At 37.3% G+C, this 15,730-nt stretch overlaps 1 protein-coding gene across 1 annotated transcript in view; it reads left to right on the top strand.

The window, feature by feature from the left end:
* NFXL1 (nuclear transcription factor, X-box binding like 1) overlaps nucleotides 1–11,455 on the top strand; it is a 36,572-nt gene extending 25,117 nt beyond the window's left edge. The window contains exons 19-22 of the mRNA XM_088524796.1: nucleotides 848–952; nucleotides 3,701–3,787; nucleotides 6,724–6,777; nucleotides 11,204–11,455. Of these exons, the coding sequence (XP_088380922.1) occupies nucleotides 848–952; nucleotides 3,701–3,787; nucleotides 6,724–6,777; nucleotides 11,204–11,377 (420 nt within the window). The 3' untranslated portion in view covers nucleotides 11,378–11,455. The remainder of the gene's footprint in view (nucleotides 1–847; nucleotides 953–3,700; nucleotides 3,788–6,723; nucleotides 6,778–11,203) is intronic.
* Nucleotides 11,456–15,730: the final 4,275 nt, after the last annotated feature.

Genomic DNA, 15,730 nt, shown 5'->3' on the forward strand with positions numbered 1-15,730 from the left:
TATCTTATGCAAGGCGCTATCTTCAGTTATTAGCAAAATTAAATTTTGGAATAGAAAGTGAAATGTCATTGTGAAGATTTTATACAGGCATGTGAATGACTAAGGATTTTGGTGTTTTTTTTTTTTTTTTTTTTTTCTCTCTAAGTCAAGTTTCTAACAAACTCAAGTGATTTGCTCCTGTGCCATTTTGTATCTACTATAGTGCTGGGAGCAGTCCTATATTTCTAACAGTCAGCATTATTTAAATAAAGTTAAACTAATATTGATCTATAACGAGGTAGTCTGTCTCCACTATTAGAAACGGGATAACTTAAAAAACGCAGAAAGTCGGGATTTTGTGAAATTAATTAGGACATAAGAACACTGGCAACCTGTAATTGGCTTTTGCATAGTTCAGAACTTTCTTGCATGTAAGAGTTCCTTGAGTGGTATTTTTGCACTTCTAATTTTGGTCATTCCGTCTTTCTTTATTGGCTCTCTGCTCTATAAGTAGTTACAGTTTAGTTCATCAGTTGATTTCTGTTTCCAGTTTCTTCCTACCTATATACTTGTGTGTCACCTTCCCCTACCCTCCCAGGCAATGATGGTGTTTATTACAGAAAATGTTTTGAAAACAAGATTGGTTTTAATCAAGCTGTGCAAATATAATCTTTAAGGGGAACTGGTTCTACAGAAAATGAAGTACTTTGAACAACAGTCAAATGTCTGTGCAAAAAAAAAAAAAAAAAAAAAAAACCCAAACCAAAAATCACTTTCATAAGTGGAAAACTGATAAGCCATGTGGATTTTTTTGTTTGTGTCTTTAATAAAGCCAGTTAATAGATTCTTACTTTTTTCTTGTCTGTAGTTGCCATGTGGTCACCGATGTAAAGAGATTTGCCATTCAGGTGACTGTCCTCTGAACTGCAACCAGAAGGTTAAGCTCCGATGTCCCTGTAAAAGGCTGAAAAAGGTAAGTTCTCAGTGAGTTTTGAGAGATGCATCTTTGTGTTTTGTTTGTGTGTGTTTGCCTTTAGGCTTGTGTGACTGGATTTTCTCTCGTGTGGACTGGAATAGGTCCAGTTAGTTCAGCAGGACTGTAGCAGTTCACATCAGCTGTAGATCTGGGCTGCAATATGAAAAGACTCACTGTAGAACATAAAATCTTATTAGTTCTAAAATACAGAGCTATTGTAAGGCAGCTAACATCTGCAAGCACACTTGAATCCTTCTAGCTCTATTGAAAGATTAGATAGATGATCTGGAGTGATTTAAGAAGAAAAAAACCTCTTTTTTTTCCTGACAAGTTGGAAAGTGTTCCAACTTAGGTAATTAATGTAATCAATTTTCTGGAAATCTAAAAGCAACTACAGGCATCAGCATTTTATTTTATTCTCTGCCTAACTGTTCCCATTGGATTGAGTGTTTCTTTTGCTCTTGTAAAATCCAGAAAACAATTGGTTAAATGTGTATTTGGACTTCTGCTTTCCTGTTTTTAAAACTACTTTCCCAAGTCTTAGGCCAAGCATAATTGCAGATGGAAGAAGTAACTATTTGTAAGCTTTTGTAACAGTTCACTTAGGTTTAGCTGTTAATATCTCCAACTTTCATAACATTTTGAAAAATACATATCACCTACTCTTCTGTATTCTAGTGCTGAATTGTATCTTATTGTGCAGCTACTGATGTTTAGACCAGTTCAGATTTTGTTGCCCTAAATGAAGGGGTGTATTTTTGACTTCTGTGATTCTCCAGTTCAGGAGTGCTGCCAAGAAAGAATGAAATACATTTTTTTAGGATATTTTTTGACCAGTTGGAATCTTCAGGAGCCTGCAGCTCTGAAAGATCTGCTTACTTTAAATCTGAAGTTTGTTATCATTTTATAAAAACAGAGAAAATTTGATCATAAAGAATAAGACAAAGAGAGGTTGCCATGAGTGGTCTTTAAATTTTATGTGAAGCAAGCCCACTTCTTAAATAATCAAAAAATGATCCATTTGACTCCCAGGGAAATAAGAGTCTGGGATTTTCCTTATTTTTTTGAATAGAGGAAAAAGAACTGTTCCTGAAATATTGGCCTATTTTCTGGACGTCAAACCAAAATTCTTCCTCCTTCTCATACAGAAAACGAAATTTGTAGAGGGTAAATGACGGCAGGATAGACTGTGGATAAATGGACCTTGTTTCAGTAGCAGTCATGAAATCATCTTAGTTTTAAACAATTTTGCAGTGATTTCCTTATATGAACCTGCCCTTGCCAGTGGTCCTAGTGGGTACCTGCTCTCTCCAGAGGTCCCCCATCTGCATCTATTCAGGGGTGCAGTCTCCAGCATCTCTAAGCCTCCCATGTGTATTTTGCTTGCAAAGTCTGTGATTGTGAAAACAAGGAACTTATTTTAATATCTAGTAATTGCTACTGAATTCTGTGCAGAAACACTCTTACACTTTATTTATATATGATATCAGTAAAGCTTGTAGCTTATGGGGCACCTAGTCCTTGGTGTGCTGTAAATAAATCCCATCTTGATGCTGAAGAAATAGTCCCAGTTTACCAGAGGGAGCCTTACTAGCATGTGTCCTGCTGCTGCCTGGATTTCTTAGATAGGCCTGTCACTTCCACCTTGGCTCATTTTTCTGTCCTCTGTGTTCTAGATTAAAGTAGTTTATAAATTCTGGAGTCCTATATTAGTTCTTCTTAAGCAATTTATGGTTGTAAGAGGAGTTGCTGAACCAGCACAACTAGTATCAAATACGTGATTGAATGGCTTGGAGTATGGAAGATGAATCTTTTCCCTTTCTAGCATTTAGAAAAAAATGTGTTTTTTTTCTTCTAAATTAAATGTCATAGTGTTGCATCATGAAATTATGCATGTAAAATGTACAGACAGATAAAATACTAGAGTTTATAAGTCTGGGAATTTCTAGTAGACTGCATTTTTAACCATCTCTGCATTGGTCAGCTGTTGTTTTTAACATAACTTGATTTTTAGGAAAACTAGACATAGCAGAAATGTATTATTCAAGTGTACCTATACTTAAAATTCATGTTTAGAAAAATCTTAATTGTAGGTTGTTTTTTCGATTTTAATGTTTCATGCAAATTTTATGGATTTCTTTTAGTATGCATTATGAAAATTCACAACTTGTCTTTTATACTGTCAGTGATATGCAGGACAATGACAAGTAGCACAAGGAGAATCACAACGTAGTTTCATGTTGTGCTGCTATACCTACCCAACAGACTCCTTGCTGTACTCTTCGGGCTTTAAAATATTGCAGAGGCAAGAGTGGAGTGTTTTTCTTTTTTTTGTGAGGAGATACTGCCTCATGGTCTCAGGCAGTACGGTCGATCCGTAGGCTGTTGAAAATAATGTGTGTGAAATTGCTGAGACTGAGTGTGCTAGCTGTTTATGCTAGAATCCACAAAACTGTATTACTTAGTCTTAAGTAAACAAGTGAGAAACTAGAAGGAAAGGAAGGGATTAAACTTGACTCCTTTGTTTATTCTTGCTTTCAATGTAGCTGATCAGAAAGAAGGAAAATAAAATGGGCAAATGTTGATACAAAATTGAAGATTTGACCACTGTTTAATAATTGCCTGTATCTTCTGAATAACCAGTGTTTCAGCAAATAAGAATTTTCATAATGAAATGGATTCTATAATCTAAACTTTATGTATAGCTTAATGGATTTTGAAAGACTTTATATCCCTATTTGACAGGAATTACAGTGCAGCAAGATACGAGAAGGCCAGGTTTCACTGGAATGTGATGCATTATGCAAGGAAATGAAACGAAAGGCATCGGAGGTAATTCAGCTATTGCAATTTTAACTTATTCTCCCCACGTCAGGAAAAAATGACAAAACTATTCTTTCAAGATAATATCAGCAAGACATGCAACATAATCAAGTAGATGTGTGTTTAATAGAACCTGCCTCTTCAGACTGCTTGGTTTGGTTTAACGTGCAAAAAATAAGGCTGGTGAGAATAACCTTGTTTGCAGTGCTAATTAATTGAATGAAATACTCTGTTATATTCCTGAATTGTATGTACATGTGTGTGCACATGCGTGTGTGTGTTAAAACTGTTTTTTCCACTTGAGAACAAGCAGTGATCAATGATGGTAAAAATGATGCCATAGGAATAAGGGCAGTTACTTCACAGAGCAATGAGCAGCTTGATCACTCATGACAGTGTGATCCAGTGCAGTGCAAGGATTACCCTGAAGAAGGAGAATTGAGTGTTTTCAGCAATTGCAGCCTGCTTTAAAAGTGAGCTCTGCCCAGGTCTGCTCTTTTATGGAGTACAGAAATTATTGCAACACATCACAGAGAGACAGAATATCTATCTTGGCTTTTATAAGCTTTTTATAAAGACGTAATCAAGATTGGTATGTGCTTTGCTTGGCTTTCACTGGGGAAGTGTGATGTGTACCCAGAAACTCCTTGGGTAAAACTGACTTCTGTCTGCTTCTGCTCAGAAGAAGAATCCTTCTGCTCAGCATCGATACGCAGGTTCTAACAAGTACCATACAAACAAAATCCTGCGGTCTTGCCTGTTGCTCAGCTTGTTAAGCTTCTTGGGTTTTGAGCCCCTAAACCCCCGCAGCAGTGAGTGTGGAGTTAAGTTTGTGGGATGTGCAGTGCAGGAAAAGAAGGTGAAGCAGTTAAAGGCCTGCAGGAGCTGAGGCAGATGAGGATGTGTTGGTGGGGCTATACCAGGAAGTGCTAATGGCTGAATTCCCCTAAGGTAGCAACAAGCAATCTTGTTGAACCAACTCGTTTGTCTGAAGAACACCTGTGTTTTATCATGAGTTATTTTGGCAGTATTTGCCCATTTCTGATTGCATTAGATTATTTTACAGCTGTCTCATTGTAAGTTACTATAATACTTAAGTAACTGCTCTTTCCTATTTCTTGCTCCTGCTGCTGTGATCTGCATCGAGCAATGGTGTTTTTTTTTTTTTTAATCTCAAGTTGTAAAGTTCTACTTAAATGTTCACTAAGCTGCTTCATGTAGTCTGTGTTGACTTCAAAATGATGCACTAGAAGAGTAAATGATAAGTTTACTGCCCTATCTGTTAAAAATTACAGCCATTTACAGAGAATTTAGTTTGCTGTAGCAAAATGACTATCAATGTGCAAAAACAAAGTGTTAACTCATGAAACAATATATAACAACTAGTGAGTGTGCACTTTTGAGCAACACAAGTGTCTTAACTGTATATTTTATTATTAGAGTAGTTGGAGAAATATTTTTCAGCATTGTGATTATATGTGCGGTGAATTTCCCTCCTGTAAAACTTACATAACTATAACTGCGTCAGTGTAAAATGCTTTTTTGTTGCTTTATGCCACATTTGTGATTTGCTCCCTTTCTTTTGGAGCTGATGTTGTACCATTAGAGGGCAGTAAAATATCGTGAGGCTAGTTAGCTATGCAGCTGCTTTGCATGGTACTTTGTAACTACAGATGAGATATGCATGGATGAAAACATCTTTTGTATGTTACTCTAAAAAAAGGTTCCCTTACTGTGTCTAATTCTATTAAATTCTTCATTAAAAACAATAAAGCATTAACAATTTTTAAAGCCATTGTAAAACCTGCAGGTATGATGCTGTTTTGTTGGCCTTGTCTTTAGTGGACACAGTTTCAACTAAGCACGCTAAGTTCAGTTTAACAGCATAGCTGGAGTCTATGCTTGTCACTGATAGTATGCAAGTCCTGATAAATATACTATATATACATATAAAAACATATCTATACATGTACACACACAAGTTATTATTGGGATTGAGATTTTTTTTTTTTAATTTCAAATTATAAATCAATTTTTTTAACTTTTTTTTTAATACTCATCCCTATTCAGAGTCTTCTCAACTTTCTGGACTTTGTGCCCCATTAATGTCCTGCTTTTCACTTGACAAATCCACATTACGCTCTCTTTAGGTAGAAGCCACTCCGTGCCGCGTATGTTTAAACTCCACATCTTTCTGATGTTGCTGGACCAAAACAGAATGTAGGAGCCTAGATTCAAGGACACCTTGTGTTTATATATTGACATGTTTTCTGTTTTGTTCTTTCCATAATCATTTTTAGTATTTAATTTGGTTTCTTGAATGCTGCAAAACACTTCCGTAGAAGTATGACTGGTTAATACTTACAATTTTTGCTTGATGGACTCCTTTGTTGCATTCACAGTTTGCATTACCCCATGAGTCATAAAGCAGTTTGGATTTGCATTATCCAAAATACAGCATATTCAGTACAAATGTACAAGTTACTTTTACCTTAGTAGTCATGGTGTATTTAAAGCACTCGAAATAAGGGGTGTTTATATATGAATTACATACATATGCAGGTATTACCTGTGTATATAAATGGTTCTGAATTGAGGATTAAGATGCTGACAATTTAGAGTAACTATCTCTAGCATATTTCCTGGCTACTAGTGAACAAACACTTCTCTTCAGGTTTTGAATTTGTTGGTTGTGCTTGTTGGTTTAAAATTGGTCAGAAGCCAAATTTATAACCTGGTACTATCCACTATGTACTTGATCTTTTGCAAGCATAAGATGATAGCGCTTTTTTTCCCCAGAATATTTTATGATCTTAAAATAATAAAAGCACACTTGAAAAGCTTTGCTTGCTTTTGTTGAGAACCTGTCTATAAAAACTAATTATGATTCGGTGAGCAAACAGATTTAGTAGTTTCCAACAGTTGCTTGTTTTTTGTCTGGACAGATAAAAGAAGCTGAAGCCAAAGCTGCTATAGAAGAGGAGAAACGAAGACAACAGGTATCGTGCATCACTTTGTTCTTTTAGTAAATCATTTATTTTACATGCAGCTAGCGATGCAGTTGGTAAAGTGACAGTCACAGTCTTTCCCGTCAGCTGGTGTATTGCACTAAGAAGTCTGTGCTGTGAATGACTTACGTTAAGAGTCCAAATGTTTTCCCAAACAATTTTAATAATTTTATGTAAAATGATAATTAAATTGGTTCATGTTTTATTGTATGTATGTACTCTGAATTTTTATTAAATGTTTTATAATATCTAAAAAAACAATACCAGAGTTGTTCAGTGGGCTCCATAGCCATTTAAATATTGACTGAAGCTTTTTTCAACCTTGAAAGAATGGAGAAGCATAAATGAGTCATTTTCTTTGAGGTCTCTGTGGGGGGAAAAGAATGTGTTTACTGTGTTTGCTATTGTTGTCCTTAATTGCTGCTGTTGCCTGATGTTGGTGAATGTATGTTGACAGCACTGTAATCCAGGAGGTGCCTGTGCCAGCTGCCTGGTCTCTGACAGTGGTCATATTTCAGCGAATGGTTGTAGGCTTGGTTTGATGGTGCAGATTTGGTCAGGTTTAGCATCCACAGGCTGTAGCTCTGTGAACTCCTAACCACCTAATGCATGTGTGCCTGTGATGGAGCGTTTGACAGAAAGTCATATTCCAAGTCCAGTAGGTGATTGATTCTCATTTACCGGAACAATGATGTGCTAGCCTTGTATCTTCACCTGGATTTATCATTCCATTCTTAGCCTTATCACGGAGCAGAGTTGGCCCTGTGCTCGGAGCGGGTAAGGGCGGCTGTTTGCCCAACCTCAGCCCGACATTCCTGCATAGATGGTTCTTCAGGAACCCCAGCTGGAGCTGTGGCTCAGTTAACTGTGCTTCAGTTAATTGTACAAAGGCTTTGTTAAGGCATTGTATGCACTTACCTTTATCGGGCCCTAGCAAGGCCTACTTTTTAAAATTATTTTTAATGGAAGTATGTCCCTCAGGCTGGGCAAGCATGCAGCGTGTTCCTGTTGTCCTGAGCATCAGGCAGCGGGCTGTGGTCGTTTTATTTACCGTTACATTCACACCTCGGGTGTCTACAGAATTGATCTACATATCCCTTCATGCGACTCAGTTCAGTAAACTGTTTTTCTAAAATGTTACTTCCAGAATTTAGATTAGAAAGCGTAGCTTGCATGAAAATGCTTGCAATGTTTTGTCTGGGCAGTGAAGATCTAAGACTGACAGTCCAGCATGCTAAGGATGAAATTCCTTAACTAGAAATGTGAATTTGTTGGTGTTTGTGTTGCACTGGGTTGTTTGTTTTGATTTATGGCAGAAAGCAAGAAGGTATCCAGTGACTAATGATTTCTGCCTCATAATCACTTTTAGTCTGTCTAGAGAAGTCACTGTATTGAGTCTTTCCCAATATTACAGGACACTTGCTTGACTAGTGCAGTCTGTGATATCTAAAGCTGATTATTTTCCAATTTGATTTCATAAATCTGCTGTTAGGTGATGCAATTTGGAGCACCTCACTATTATGGGCTATTGAGTCACTTTATACTCAGGATGTGTATTTTCTTACTCCTTCCTGACAAAAGATGCATCTTGTATCATGTTCCTGATCTCAGTACATGACTGAGACTGTCTCATTTGACAGTCACAGCTTCCTCAGGCCTGTTTTGATTAATGATTTAGTAAATCCTTTATGCACACACTAGTCAATGCTGTGGCTAAGTCTACAGGTTTATATTTTGTTTTTTTCTATATTTCTTAATCAGTTATTTTAATATCATTTAAGGATAGAATTAGTTGCTCCTTAATTGAAGGGCTGGGTTAGGTACCTAATAATGCCTTTCACAGCTAGACTTTCCTTCTGCACCCAGTGCAGGACAGGGTTGTGAGGCCAGGACTTTCCCAGTTTCTAGAAGTACAAAGCTTTGTACTGTTTAGATCAAGGCCTTGTTGTCCTATTCCAGCCTAAAGGATTATATTTAATAGAATTTATTATTTTTTGCCATGTTATCTTAACATGGCTTTAGAAACTTGTAAATGCAAGCACCCCAAACTCAGTAAGACGCAAGACTTGCATGTTCAGGATGCACCATGTGTCTTTATAGTCAGCGTTTTACTTGTATCCATTTAACTATATTTCCTGTAGGGCTGCCTCTCCTTTCAGTGCAGAGCGTAGAGGATGGCAGAAACGGGAGCAAAATTCAGGACCCTGAGCAACAGTAAATTGGACATTATCTTTCAAAAAATGCATTTCACTTTACTTTTAAACCATCTGTAGAGGGAGATATTAAGTTCTATTAAAAGGTGCAGCTCATTTAGCTTGGGGAAAAAAGAGATAGTTTAGTGAAGGTTAGGTAGAACTATTCTCTTATAATTCAGAGGCCATTGAGGTTATACTATGACTAAGAATTACATAAGACCCATAGGTAGTTTTGTAAGGAAATGATTATATCCTGTATGCAGGAATGTACTTGTTTCTTGCTTTTGGTTTTGTTTTTATAAAGTATTTATTTTTAGCCAGTTTCTTTAAAGGTAGGCAATTTAGTACCCTTATAATTGCTGAAATCCTATATCTTAATTCAGATTACTGCAATACCTGAGTCTCTCTGCTTGTGACCTTTGCAGATCACAAGGATTTAATAATACATGCAAAACATCTGTCACATCTGTGTAAAACTGAATCCTACCATGTTATGTCTAAAACTTCAAGAGGTCTGTACTGGCCATCAGGTTTTAAATTTTGGAAAATTGTTTCATTAAAATATTTTGCTTTTCTAAGGGAGAACTAGATAGCTGCAAGCAATGCTGTTTCGAATGCTGTGGGACTTGGTCTGCACTTTGCTGCATCATCAGAGAAGTGCCAGCAATTCCTGCCTTTATTAGGATACAAAGAGATAGACATCAAAATGGTCCTTTTTGCTTGCTAAAAGTGGTATCTGGCACAGGAAGGGAATTAAGATAAGCTTTGTGAAACTCTCACAAATATTTTCTGTCAGTAGAGGAATACCAGACATCATACAGTCTTGAGTTCCCAAGGAAAATTGTATTTAGCGGTGAGTCCTTCTCTGCCATTTCCCAAACGGACTCATTCTTGTTTCTTTAAGGCACCTCCCTCATTGTTTCAGCCCCACTCTTCCTGGCAGCACTCCTGCAGTAATCGTAGATTTATTTTCTTTTGTAGCCAGGCTTTGTCTCTCACTGTCCACATGTCCTCTGCCTCAGCTCAGCCTTGTTCTTTTTGCTCGGCCATTCTGGCTTCTCTGATATCCATTCTCTTTCAGGAGTTAATCTAACATCCCTCCATCCTTGTACCATGTTTCTCCAGTAGTGACCTGCCCCAAAATCCACATCGTTATCACAGCTTTTCTGTTTCTAACTCGTCTTGACCTTTATAACATCTTTTCTGATGTTGTTGTTCCCAGCAACAGGCCGGCTGCAGGGCTCCTTGCTTGGAGTCTAGTCTTGTACTCCTTGTTCCAGGCTGCCTAGCTCCTACTCTCCAAACTAGGCTCAACCCTGCAGATGCTGTTACAGGCAGAAGTTTTACATTTTCCTTAATTTTGCCAGGTCCTTTGTGTTGTTTCTGGGCCTGAAGGCACGTGCTTACAGGGTAATATGCACCCACTACAGCCAGATGTAGGAGTTGAACACTTGAACAAAGATTCAATTTCTTAACTTTATAGATCACAGAATCAGAGAATGGTTGAGGTTGGAAGGGGTCTCTAGAGATCTTCTAGTCCAACTCCCTGCCCTAGCAGGGACACCCGAAGCATGTGGCACAGGGTGGCATCCAGGTGGGTTTGGAAGATCTCTGGAGAAGGAGACTCCACAGCCTCTCTGGGCAGCCTGTGCCAGGGCTCTGTCACCCTCACAGGAAAGAAGTTCTTCCTCACGTGGAGATTAAACTTTTCTGTGTAATCAAGCATGCAAGATGCAAAGAATTGGGGAGAGAAAAAGGATGGATTTTCTTAGAGTTGATTAAAAGTGCATCCTCATTACAGGGATGTGTTTTCTTTCAGATTTCAACTTATGCTCTTAAATATAATGTTGTAATAGTTTTAAAAATTCTCCTGAGAAGTTATCTAATGGGAAAACACATTATTTCAACCTGTACCATGGAAATAGCAGTCTCTTCTTGGCTGAAGATACTCAGTCCAAGATAAAAATATCATGTAACATTTCAATTGGTTGTATTTTTGGCAGTGCTTATCAGAAACTAAATGATTATTTAATAGTTGCAAGCCAAGTGCCATATGACCAGGAGATGTGGTGCCGCCATCTCATCTTCAAGGGATGTGTAACTTTGATTAGCTGACAGTTATTTTTATAAATGAACCTTGGGAATATTACTTGAATTTGAATGTTTCTTTGTTCTTAATCCTGACACAACGCTACCTATTTCTCCTGTTTTTCTTTATCTAGGCTGAACTGGAAGCTTTTGAAAACAGGTTAAGAGGACGAAGAAAGAATAAGAAGAGAAAGGATGAAGTAGAAATTGAGCAATCACCATGGCAGAAGTATAAGAACCTCATTATGCTGCCCATGTTTGGAGTTGCTGTTGTCATGCTTGCATGGCTTATGGCCTTCAATGACTGAAATGACTCTCAAATATACCTCAGTGGGGCTTTAAGTAGCTATTATTGCTATAATGTTAGCGTGTATAATAGAGCTTAATGTGCATAGATTTTGTTAAATATTATGCTTACATAAATAAAAGAGCACAGGGCTGGGGAGGAGTATCAGCTTTTGTGTTACTACATTCACAGCACAAAACTACTAATTCAGACACTGAAATAGTAGGCTTTAGTCTACACTGAAGTGCTGGTGTAACTTATCTTGTTGAGATTTGTTAACATTTATTTTATTGTTACTTTTCTTGTCTCCATTCCACAATATTAAGAGTAGCTTAGCATAAAATGCTTTATTGAATGTTTTTTTCCAGTAAAATAAATGTAGTGTTTTGTTAAAGATTAGTACTTTTATGCTAGTTTTCATGGTGTATCACACAAAATATAATTCCTATACTTCATGTTAATTCTAATAACTAATGGGGAACTTCAGTTAGATTTGAATGGTCTTTAGGAATGGTCCTCATGTCAGGATTTTTAGAGGAAATGTGAGCTATTTTCCAAGTCTGCTGCAACACTAACAATAAAATGAGCCACCTTACAGGCTTCTTTTTTCCTTGTTCTCAGAATTAAACCAACTGAAAGCTTCATTTAGTGGGGAGATGCAAGGACTGAACATGGGTGAAGTAGTTTCAGTGCATAGGGATGTGTTCTCATCACTGCTTTTTAGTGTTGGTTATGGGGGCAATATGAAACTAAACTTAGAGCATCTCTTGAATATTCATTTCTATAAATAAATGTTACACGAATATTTGCATAGATGTACAAAAGTGTAAAGTAATTGAGTAATTTATACAGTTACATAGTTCTGAATACATCTGGATGGTGCTTGCTAATCATGTATGAATAATCTCATCTTTAAAGTGTTTAGATATTTTCTTATTGGTAACTGGATTCCTTGCTTTAAGGTGTCAGTACAGAGATGTTACAGGGTCCTGTTTGCTGGTAGAACTGAAAGTTTTTCAGAGCTTCAAAACTGTGTGAGAAGCTACCTTGTCTCAGCCAAAGAGAAAAGTGATTTTTTTAAATCTCTGCTAGAAATTTTATGCTGATAAATGAGCAATGTGGCTAACTGAAACTGGCCTACCTATAGGGTATTTTGAAAGACAAGGCACAAAGTAGGTGGTTTGTGGAAGTTTATTAGTAGGTTTTTCCTTTAGCAGCAAAGGGCATTCAATTGCCCTCCCAGTCAGGTAGATAGTTTTATTGCAAATTCTGCAAAGGCAGCAGAACTGTTTGCATGAATTAGAGAAGACTGCAGTTGAGTCAAAAGGTGATTCAACATCAGCCCACTTGTAAAGGGACCTGATTTTAGTTTGAGTCAATCTCTGTCTGTAATTAGCAGCAGGAGGAAGAAAAAAAAAAAAAAAAAAAAGGAAAGGAAAGCTGTATTAGGCAACAGCTTTTAGATTGTCTAGATATTTCCAAACTGGGAAAAAGTCTCCCTGTCTTTGATCATCTGAACAGGGCGAAAGAGAAAAGAATGATGTGCTATACTTGCATTGCTATATGTCAGGCCATTAGTATGTGAAGATAAAGTAGTAGTTGAAAATGCACCAGGCACTTAAAATTGCTTCTTTGTTTGATTATTTTATAGAATAGGAATAAACCATTTTCCTGTAATATTGATGCCCAGAAGATAACTCTGTATCTCAGTGTTGTTTCATTAAGTGAGGCAACGTTGTTTTGTCACTGCTATGTCAATAATTCTCCTTCATTGAGGGGGGGGGGGAACAAGGGGAAAGTTTTGTTCAGCTGAACTAAAATGTGATCCATTGTCCAAATATACAAAAAAAAAAACCAAACCCTTTGTAGCTGAAGTATTCAGATCAGCATGAATGAGCCCGTTGTGGAAACAGCTTTTATTTTATGTGAAAACAACCCTTTTTTCTTCTGTTTACTGATAGCTATTTCTATAAAAAAGTACAAAGTGAAGTTTTTTCCTTGTCTTCATGGCAAAGGGAGACTATGGAAATGGACCACACTTGAGTTATATGCTTTAAGTCGATCTTGGTGGTTTTTTTGCTTTGAATATTTTGTTTTATTTATGTGAAATATTGGAGAGGGAAAGATCTACTTGTTGATCATCTTGAACTCTATTATAATAAGAAAGCATGCTGATCTTTAAAAGTAATCCAATTGATATATCTAACAGACATATTCCACTTAAATGATTTCCATCTCTCCTGAGCCTCACATTTAAGACAACTCTATCTTTGAAAAATTCAAATGCAAAATATTCCAAATAATTGTGAATATCTTACTCTATCCAGCTGTACAGCAGCATCTGAGTCATTTGCACGCTAGTCTTTGTCCTATAAGCTAAGCCAGATATTTATTTGTTAGCATAAAAAAGGTGTGTGAGTTCACCTGATCTGCAGTTTAATAGACGATTGGCTTCTATTTTTTTTTTTCCTACAGTTTCTATTTTGTCTTTTGTTGGTTGGAGCTCTGTGTGTCATGAGCATGGCTATGTTTGGAAGTACAAGCTATGGATCAAGACACGTGTGGATATGAAGTGTTAATAGTGATTCTAGAGGGGAAATACTGAACTGAATGTTTTTTTTTCCAGCAATTTAAATGTACTATACTGTAGTAAAACATGAGCAAATACTGTGAATGTTAACAGTTTACAAAGGAAATGTATATTGGCAAGCATACATTGGAACAAGTGATACAGTATGGCCTGATGCTGAAGGGAAACATGTAAAAACAAGCCGGATAATGATGAGACTTAATATTCAGAATATTTAGCTACCTGTACAATGTAAAATTGTGCAAGATTTTTCCTGACTGAGTGTGATCTGGTGAGCGCTCTCATCTTTCCACTGAACCAAGGTGCTTACGAGTTGTCAGTGTTTTGGATTGCAAGATCCGTGGGCAATTTTGTTCCCTGTAACATTAACAAGGGCATTGTGTATGATAGTTTAATGTAAAAAGCAAGTCAGAATAAATGCATCAAAAGCTGCTTGAAAAATTGCTTGTTTGTTCCAAGTGCTAGTGTGCTTAATGCAACAACCTTTCCCTAAGCAAGTACGACTGGCAAACTGAAACGGAAGCGGTGGCAGAAATGGTCGCCCTTCCTTGGCAGTGATAACTCTTACTGCTTGGGTTAATGCTGGAATTATGTAACCACGTTCCTTTATTTTATTCATCTGACAATTACGAGAATGGGTTGGGGAAGTAGATTGAGATAAAACAAATGGGATTGATGTGGAGGATTCTTGGCCTCATGCAGGGGTATATAGGTGAATTATTAAAGATGTTCTTCCGGACATTAACTACTAGAGAGAGAAATATTAATATGCATATAGCACCAAAACTTGTTCCTAAAAGCTTCTTGCTTGATGGCGCCTTTGAACTCTGTTTATGATCTGTTATGAACTCGTGAGCCGTTGCAGTTTCAGGTCGAGGTGTTTGCTGTACATCAGGCTTTGTGAGAGCGATGATTGCGCCTTGTGGGTTAGAGCGAAGAGCCCGCGTGGTCTGGAGGACGTTCCTGTGCCCGGCAGCAGGAGCCCATCTGCCCGGTGGGATCGCAGTGTCCGCGGAGGATTGGAGGTCGTGGGCAGGGGAGGCCTCTCTCCACTTTCCTTCAGTTCACATTTACCTCTGCTGTTAATTTGTTCTGTTGCCAGTTGTTCATGGACAGTTAAGGCCCTCCGCTTTGAGTGTTAATTTATACTCATATCTGCCCTTCAAACAAGCCAGTTAATTGTTCTAAAGAAGTATAAACTGAGAGGATTCTCTAGTGATCTGCTTACCAGGAAGTCAGATGCATGGGAAAAAAATTAGAGAGGAAAGAAATCAAGCCACATTTGCCCTAAGATATCAAGGCAGATGCATTAATGTTACCATTATAATGATTTCCATTAATGATAACATGTTAATTAATTATTTGTACTCTATGTTAAAGTGTTTTTATGCTAATTACCAGAAAACAAGTTTCTACTAGGGTTACTGTATCAGTAGTATCATGCATGAAGTCAGTCTCAAGGTAGCCTAAATGGCAGTTTTTATTTCTGTCTGGAGATAAGGAGTAGTCTTAAGTGGCTTAATTTAACCAAATATTATTAATCTAAATATTTTTCAAACGGTGTTTTTTCATAAAAAAAATTACCAACAAAAATGGAATTCAGCTCTGTTTTTCTCAGTGCGCTGTGCTTTGCAGTCAGCATTGCTGAATCTTGCAGTTATGAAACCACAATTTGAATGGCTTCTGAACTTGAGGGAATTAATATGAGATTAGGAGTTGAGGCACATCCTCGGACAAAGGCCAAGCATGCCTTGGGATCAGAGCCATGTACTGCACCTCTTGGTT

This window comes from Tinamus guttatus, unplaced genomic scaffold (genome assembly GCF_059628265.1).
Source record: "Tinamus guttatus ecotype Peru unplaced genomic scaffold, ASM5962826v1 Tinamus_guttatus_pri_ptg000213l, whole genome shotgun sequence".
Lineage (NCBI taxonomy): Eukaryota > Metazoa > Chordata > Aves > Tinamiformes > Tinamidae > Tinamus > Tinamus guttatus.